This window comes from Monoraphidium neglectum, assembly GCF_000611645.1.
Source record: "Monoraphidium neglectum strain SAG 48.87 unplaced genomic scaffold scaffold00827, whole genome shotgun sequence".
NCBI lineage: Eukaryota > Viridiplantae > Chlorophyta > Chlorophyceae > Sphaeropleales > Selenastraceae > Monoraphidium > Monoraphidium neglectum.
The window spans coordinates 9953-17911 of record NW_014012801.1 but is presented as its reverse complement, the minus strand read 5'-3'; the positions used below and the strand labels follow the sequence as shown (position 1 = coordinate 17911).

At 66.8% G+C, this 7959-nt stretch overlaps 3 protein-coding genes across 3 annotated transcripts in view; 2 read left to right on the top strand and 1 right to left on the bottom strand.

Annotated features, from left to right (window-relative positions):
- MNEG_5511 (putative cytochrome P450 6t1) overlaps nucleotides 1-1576 on the top strand; it is a gene marked incomplete at both ends in the record, with an annotated part of 5418 nt that extends 3842 nt beyond the window's left edge. The window contains 3 exons of the mRNA XM_014046017.1: nucleotides 23-124; nucleotides 447-701; nucleotides 1292-1576. Of these exons, the coding sequence (XP_013901471.1) occupies nucleotides 23-124; nucleotides 447-701; nucleotides 1292-1576 (642 nt within the window). The remainder of the gene's footprint in view (nucleotides 1-22; nucleotides 125-446; nucleotides 702-1291) is intronic.
- Nucleotides 1577-2703: 1127 nt separating this feature from the next.
- On the top strand, nucleotides 2704-4430 carry MNEG_5510 (hypothetical protein; the record flags this gene model as incomplete). The annotated part of the gene is made up of 5 exons (XM_014046016.1): nucleotides 2704-2777; nucleotides 2913-2997; nucleotides 3299-3471; nucleotides 3731-3967; nucleotides 4226-4430. 5 exons carry the CDS (start codon nucleotides 2704-2706, stop codon nucleotides 4428-4430), a joined length of 774 nt encoding a protein of 257 aa, XP_013901470.1.
- Nucleotides 4431-5764: 1334 nt separating this feature from the next.
- Nucleotides 5765-7959, bottom strand: part of MNEG_5509 (TPR protein) — a gene marked incomplete at both ends in the record, with an annotated part of 3862 nt that continues 1667 nt past the window's right edge. Inside the window, 3 exons of the mRNA XM_014046015.1 lie at nucleotides 5765-6370; nucleotides 6685-6906; nucleotides 7340-7935. Of these exons, the coding sequence (XP_013901469.1) occupies nucleotides 5765-6370; nucleotides 6685-6906; nucleotides 7340-7935 (1424 nt within the window). The remainder of the gene's footprint in view (nucleotides 6371-6684; nucleotides 6907-7339; nucleotides 7936-7959) is intronic.

Genomic DNA, 7959 nt, shown 5'->3' with positions numbered 1-7959 from the left:
GGAGACCACCGCCCCCACCCAGATCGGCCCCTACAAGGTGCCGGCCGGCATCGTGGTGTGGCCCATGATCTACGCCCTGCAGAACGCGGCGCACAACTGGGATAGCCCGGGAGAATTCATGCCGGTGGGCCTTGGCGCCAGCACTCGCCATGCGGTGGGGGCCGCTGCAGGGGGCGCATGGTCCGGGATGCTTCCATTCTGTCAAGTTGCAGGCGACTCGGGCATGGAGCAGAGGCGCGCGCGTGCGGGGCTGCAGCGGCCGTGCATGGGGCCGGCGTTGGTGTGGCGGAGGCCCATCCAGTGCGGGGCTCGAGGTTTTAGCGCAGGAAGGTGCATATCTTGGGGTTGCTTGCTACCACGCACATCATTCGTGCACTTGCCCACGCGTGGCTTTGTCACAGAACCCCCATCAATGACAAGCAATTCCTCAACAAATCTCTCAACAGGAGCGCTGGCTGGAGAGCCGCGACGCCGCCTTCACGCCGCCACCGCCCCCACAGGCCGCTGCCGCACCCGGCGGCGCCGCGCCCTCCCCCGCCTCCCCTGACGACCCCGCGGGCCCAGCGGCGGCGACAGCCGCGGCGGACGACGAGGGCGGCGGCTGCGACGGGTCGGGCGGCGGCGGCCCCCAGGCGGCGCAGCAGCGCGGGGCGCGGCGCTTCATGCCCTTCAGCGAGGGCCTGAAGAACTGCCTGGGGCAGGTGGGCCCGGCCGGCTGCCGCGGCGGCCCGCACGCACACAGGGTCGGATGCTCGGAAGCGCCTGCACGAGCCCTGAGGGCTGCGCGGGTCAGCCCGAGGGCAGATGGACTGTTGTTTGGCTCGGGCAGCTTGGGTTTGTGGAATCGGTGTGATGGCTCATGTGGAGTCTTTCTTCTGCCAGGCGCTGAAGCGCCGCTGCGCCGCGGTCGCTCTTCTGCCCCTGCCACCGAGTCGACTCTCCTTGCCACTCCCCGCGCCAAAACAACACTTGCATATCTTTCCTCCCTCCAACAATTTACAAGTGTATTATCCACTACTCATTGCTAACAGGGCCAAAAATCTGCCAGGAATTGACTGGCAGACCTCCTCACCCCTACACATTGCCATATCGCACTGCGCGCACAATAGCCTCACCACAAAACCCCCTCTCTTTCACACGCAATGGCTCCAGAATGCGGTTGCGGGACGCTGTAGCAATCCTAAACCTAAAGCCCCTCCAACTTCTCAACCCAATCATAAATCATAAACCACATCCTCTTCCTGACCCTTGTCCTCCTCCCACAACAAACACGACCTCGTCAACGCCGCAGGCGCTGGGGCTGATGGAGGTGCGGACTGTGCTGGTGTCCCTGCTGTCGCGCTTCTGGTTTGACCTGGCCCCTGCCATGGGCAAGGCGGACGCAGTGCGCCGGAGCCAGCAGATCGCGCTGACCCTCAAGATCAAGGGCGGCCTGCAGCTGGTGTGCCGGCAGCACGACACCCTGCAGCCGGAGAAGCGGGGCGGCAACGGCAGGCAGCCGGCCGCGGCGGGGCGCGGCCGCGGCGGGGCGCGCGGGGGCGGCGCGGCGGGGGTGATGGAGGAGGGGCTCCAGTGACGGGGTGACGGGCGCGGCGAGGCAGGGGGGACCGCCGGTTGCTGCTGGGAGGCGGCGCGGGCGGGGCTCGAGAGGCACTGCCGGCGCCGAGTGATTGCTGCGGCGGCTGTGCGGATCGGGGCTGCTGGCCGATCTTTCGACGCACGCACTTCTACTTGATTCATCACCACGTGTAGCTTATTAGCCATGATCAGGACTGAGACTTTGCACAGCGTGAGCGTCTTTGCCCAGGTCGTGTCGCCATTGGCTCGCTGGAGGGGTTGCTTGCAGGGTTTAGGGTTTACCGTTGGTCAGGGGAAGGGGGGCTGCCACCCATGCAGCCCTGCTGTGCTGTATGCATGTTGGGTGTGGGATCGTGAGCGATGTTGTGTTTCGTGTGTCGGTGCCCCTATGGTCACGTGCCTGTCAACCTTGAGCATTTGTTTGCGTATGTTGGCTCCCCGGCAATCCCCGCCGGCCATGGCGCTGCTTTCGGCGGACAGGCGGCCCACTTGACTGCTGTTGGAAGCACAGCACACCAGTGTGATGCTGAAGTGGTGCATTGACGTTGGGGTAGCAGAATTGTGCAAAGCACAAGCATTTTTCTTTGGTGCTGTTGGTTGTTGAGTAAGACGTTACGTTGCACTAACACTGTCAGGCAACAAGCATGGCAGTTTGTGGTTCTCAGAGTTTGTGCAAGATCAGTGTGGACCACGCTCGGCACGCCGCAGGCCCCCGCGACCCCGCGCGCCCTGCCCGCCCGCGCGCCGTGCGCCTGTCCGCCCGCCCTCCACCTGCCCCCGGCCCCTCCGGACGCCCCGAGCGCCCTGCGCCCACGCCCAGCACGTTGCATAACACAGGCAGCAGCCAAAACCCAAGGTTCCCCCAAGGAAAAGCCGACGGTTTGTACCCTGCCGGTGTGCATGTGCAGCACTTGTCTGCAGACTGCACTAGGGGCGGCAACTGGCAAGTGCAGTCGAGTCAGCGTGCACATCGTGACGATGGAGTGCCACGTTTACGCCCACGAGCTTGTCCAGAAATTCATTATTGGTCACATTGGCGGAAGCCGTTGGTGATTCTTAGGGCAAAAGGATCCAATACTGGGTCAGTCCAGATCCGTTGATAGTCTCAGCACACCTTGCTGCGCGATGGATATGTTCTTCGTGTCTCTATTCAAACCAACGCGGGAAGAAGAGGCTCGTGTCACCAGCAAGGGCCAAAGGTGCGGTGTGTTCGCTGCGTGAGCACTTGCCGCTCCACACGCCCTTGCAGGTGGCATGCGCGCTTGCCTGGCAGCTCTCCTCATTGAGACTCGGCAGCGTCCCATTGTACGCCATCTCTGACGCATCTTCTGCAGCTTGGGTTTCAACTACAAAAGCCACGGCAGCTCCCGGGGCGCGCCGCCGCTGCCGGAGGCGGCGCAGGAGGACGGCTGGTGGAAGGTGGACCACCAGCGCATCAAGGCGAGGCCCTGTAGAATACTGGTGCAGCAGCATGATTATACGCAGGGTAGAGGAAACGTGCTTTGTTGCACGTCGCGCGGTGCACTGAGCTGTACGGCGCGATACAGCTGGATGGCAGCCAACGCCCATCCTTTTGTTTCAAAAGCATGCGCCACCCATGCCGCCGCTGAAATGCATGCGCCACCCATGCCGCCGCACAAATGCATGCGCCACCGATGCTGCCGCTCTCCCACTGACCTGGTGCGTGGCGGTCCTGCCCCCTCCATACTTACACACCCAGATCGGATACGGCCGAAAGACCTACGACGCGACTAAGGACCTGCTGGGCAGCTGGGGCCAGTTCCAGCTGCCCTGGGCGCAGGTGCGGCCGGACACCCCCATCAAGGCGGGCGCGCCGGTCTGCGTCGCCGCCAACGTGCTGGGCCTGTGGACGGCGGTGCCCCTCCAGCTGCTGTGAGTGGACGTGCACGCGCGCGCGCACGAGCGGATGCAGGAGGCAGCCATGCTGTTGCAGCCTGGGGCCGCGCGGTGCTGCATCAGCGCGCCTGCTGCGGGACGCGGCAGCAGAGTGGAGTCTGTCGCAGCACGGGCTCATGAGCGTCTGAAATTGACATCGGATGCAATGGGTGGTGGTTGCTGCCTGTGCGAGCTCATCAAACGTGCCAGCAAGCTCACGCCCACACCGCCGCTCGGCTCCTCGTCACACATGCAGATATACGCAGGAGGGCAGCTGGCACGAGGACGGCGGCAGCAAGCGCGGCAGCAGCGCTGACCGCGGCGGCAGCAGTGGCGGCAGCAGTGGCAGCGCGGGCGCAGCGCCCGACAAGCGCGTGCGGCGGCGGCGCCACGGGCGCGAGTTTAGCTACGCGTGTGGCTGCCTCAGGAGCCACTTCCTGGCGGGGGAGGAGCGGTTCAAGGTGGAATGGGACAAGAGCGACGACTCTGTCTGGTGGGTGCCAGGGGCCGTCTGGGATGGTGACATCAGCGTGACCTCATCACGGGTTGGGCATCTGCCCCCGGGGCTTGCCGGCCTGAGCCCTGCCAGCCGCCACAAACTCCATGATCGCGCGGCCATGCCCCCTAGAAACGTACGGCCCGACCTCATTGGGCCCCCACCAATGGACGCCTCCTCCTGTACTCTCGACAACACCTCGGAAACAACCTCCCTTTGCCCCACGCCCCTGGCCACCCCCACTACCCCCCTTAGGTACGACATCTACACCTTCTCCCGCCCCGCCCACCCCCTGGCCTTCGCGGGCTACCCCCTCGTCCGCGCGCTGCAGGCGCGCTTCAGGCACGACTCTGCGCGCGCGGTCGCGCGCGCGGCGGCGGCGGGCACCGTGGAGCGGTGCATCGACGCGAAGACGCGGCGGCGGCTGGCGCTGGCCGAGGGCCTGGATGACGCGGCGTGACGTCATGTGGTGGCGCGGGGGGCGGTGCATTGGACAGCGCATGTAATGATATGCAGGCGGCAGGCAGGGCTCGCAGTAATCCTGGCGTGCAGGAGTCCTGACAGCGGCTTGTGTCAGCGCAGGAGAGGGTGGAGTGGGTCGCGGCGTCGCAGTGTTGGCTGAACACCAAGCTTCACGGCTGCTGCGGTGGCGCGGGTGCGGCGCAGAAAGGAGGGGATCGGACGCCTGTGCACGCCTCAAAACAGACCTGCAGATGGAAGGCAGGTTGAATATGAGGGGGTACATGTGACACATGCACGGTAAGCGGTCGGAAACCGCATTCGGTTGGAAGAGTCCGGGCTGCCACAGGGTGGTGGCTCCACATTGCGTGGTGCAGCCCCTAGCAATAACAAAGGCAACGCAGTCCCTTGCAACGGCAGCCGCAGCCCTGATGCAGGAGGCCGTCGGGCAGATGCGCGCGCGGGGCCGGGGGGGCGGGCGAACCGGGTGCGCCCGCCCCATTCACTGGCACACGCACGGAGCGCTGTCGCGGCACCTATGCTAAACCACTCTTGCTGGGGTCGGCAGGAGCGGTCTCTCAAGGGTGCGCTTTTGCGACGGGCCTGACTCAATCTTCTGCCCCCGTGTCCCGCCTGGCACTGTCGGCTGCCCCCACATACGCGTGCGCTGCTTTCCCCCTGGTGTTGCCACTGCCCGCACGCACCAGATTGGTGCGCCCGATGTGCCAGACAGCTGAGGTGTGTGAGTTGGGCACCAGCTCCTGCCGGGAGGTGTGCTGCGGATTCATTGCGCTTTCGCCGCAGCATGAAGCATTGTTGCAAAAAGTTCCGCCTCAACAACGGGCGCCTATGGTTAATGCTGAACACGCAAACAACGAGCTCAAACGCGCCATGCAGCACAAGGGGGTGCGCGACAGGTCCTCCTCGCCCGCATGGCGCGACGAGATGGGTCCCGCATGGGTCAACGCTGGCAGTTGCAGTGGCAGATCAAACGACGCAAATCGCGCATCAAGTCGCCCGATTTCGGCGGCGTTGGGTTCTCACAAGCATAAGTGAGGTGACAGTTTGGTGCGTCACACAAACCTGGATAAATGCAAGTGACCGTCATATCACTAGAAACACCTACAATTGCAACGCAAACACGCTCTGGGATCCAAACAGCCAGCCCATGCCGCAACACTCAGGCGCTGCGACTGTGGCGCAGCGCGTGCGCATGGTGGTCTCTGCCCTCCCCCTCATCTATCACAGCACACACACTTTGCAGTGTGACCGGCCGCGCCCCGCCACGCCGCACATGAGTCAACACGGCGTGGGGATGGCTGCGCGGGTTGACGGCTAGTACAACGGCACTGGCTGCTTGCAGGAGGGGCAGCTGGCGTTCTCACTGCGGTCTGTCCAGGCGTCCCAGCAGCCGTGGTGGTAGCAGTGGAGGCACGCCAGCACAATCAGGCGGTTCGCCTTGGCCGCCTTGGGCACGCCCCCGGGCGCAGCAGCCGCGGCCGGGGCGCCGTCCGCGGGGGCGGCACCGGGGCCCTCTGCCGAGACGCCCTCAGAGCTTTCTCTGACGTCGTCCACCGCAGCGCCGTCCGCCGCCGCGGCGCCCTGGTCGGCTGAAGCCGATGCCCCCTCGGCCGCCGCGCCCTCAGCCGCCGCAGCTGCGCCGTCCGCCTCCCCAGCGCCCTCCGCCGCCGCCGCGCCGTCCGCGTCGCCGCCCTCCGCCGCGGCGCCCGCCCCCGCCTCGCCGCCCCGGCCGCCGGCCCCAGCAGCCGCATGCGCCGCCTCGGCGGCGGCCGCCGCGGGGCGGCTGGCGCTGAGTGGCTCAATGGCCTCCATGCAGATGGCGCAGCTTTCTGGGGGGTCCCGGTCGATCATCTTCTTGGCCAGGCCGTACAGCCGGGAGCGGTACCCGGCGGCGGCCTCGAGCGCCCCGGGCTCCTCGAGCTGCGGAAGCAGGGGAGTGGAGTGACACGTGGGCGTCAAGTGAGGGCTGAGCGAATTGCTGCAAAACTTGTGGGGTGTGGACGAGTTTGACACTTCTTTCTGACCTCGCGACCGTCCGCACTGCACCCGCCATGCGGCCTCAGCGCAGACAGGTGCCCGTGCGCCCACACCGACCCGCCCCGTGCCTGCAACTCATCAAACCCCAACCCACGCCCCTTGACGCTCCGACCCCCACGCACATCAGCGCGCGCCCGGCCCCACCTCACCGGCCCTCTGCTCTTCCCCAAAGCGACTGTGACTAAAAAACCGCCCACCTGCAACTCGTGCAGATTTGCCAGGTTGACCAGGGCCTTGGCGATCTTGTCGCCGTCCCCCACCAGCTCGAAAACCTCAAGGCTCTGGCTGTACGCGTCCCGCGCCTCGCCGTACCGCCGGCCGACGTACAGCGCGCCCGCGAGGTTGACCAGGGCGGACGCGTGCTCCATGATCGCGGTGGCGATGCCGTTCTTCTCGCCGGCGTTGTGGAGCTCCACCACCTGTGACGCGCGTTCGAGTCGAGCCGTCGACAGGTGGGACCGTTGTCGGGTGGCGGTGTGCCGTGCGGCTATTTGAGGGCGTCGGCGGATTGGGTGCGGCCCGCGCACGCACGCGTGGCAAGGCCTGGCCCGGGTGCCGGCGACCTGGAACAGCATGCGAGCGTGCATTCGGCGCGCCCCTGCTTTCGCGACACCAGTGCAGCGGTGCCGCATGCACGTGACCCCCCTGCACGTACAGTTCCCTTCACTCCTCAAACCCATGCAAGCTCGCTGCGCGCGGCAAGCAACAAGCGCCTCGTCTCAGCATCTGAACACACACACACACACACACACACGCACGCGCGCACACACGCAGGCGCACACACACACACACAAACACACCGTCACCTTCTGGCACACATCTACACCGCCGCAGCCGCTCACGCGCACCCACCTGCGCCTCCCTGAGCGCCACCGCCTCCCGCAGCAGCCGCGCCGCCTCCTCCGGGTCAACCCCCATCAGGGCTGACCCCAGGTTAGTCATCACGCTCGCGCGCGCCGGCCCCGCCGCCGGCCCCTCCATGACCTCCGCCACCGCCAGGGCCTGCCGCAGGAACGACACGGCCTCCGCGTGCTGCAGCTGCGCGCGGTGCGTCATGCCCAGTCCGGACAGGCAGTCCACCTGCAGCCGCTTGGACTGCACCTGCGCCGCGACGGCCGCGCCCTCGGCAAACGCGGCCGCCGCGCGGCCCGGCGCGCCGAGGCGGTTGTGCGCGTGGCCGAGCCACCGCATGGCATCCCCCGCGAGCTCGAGCCGCCCGGCCGCGCGCGCGCGCGCCGCGGCCTCGGTCAGCGCGGCGGCGGCGAGGCGGTACTCCCCGCGGACGAACTGCACGACGGCCGCCTCGAACTGCTTCTGCAGCGCGTCGGGCCGCGCGTCGGCGTGGCGCTGCAGGAGGCCGCCGAGCGCATCCAGCACGCCCTCGTCCTTGAGCTGCTGCTGCTGCTCGCCGTCGGCAGCGCCGCCACAAGAGGAGGTGCGTTTGCTGTCTGCAGCGGCGGCGGCCGCGGCGG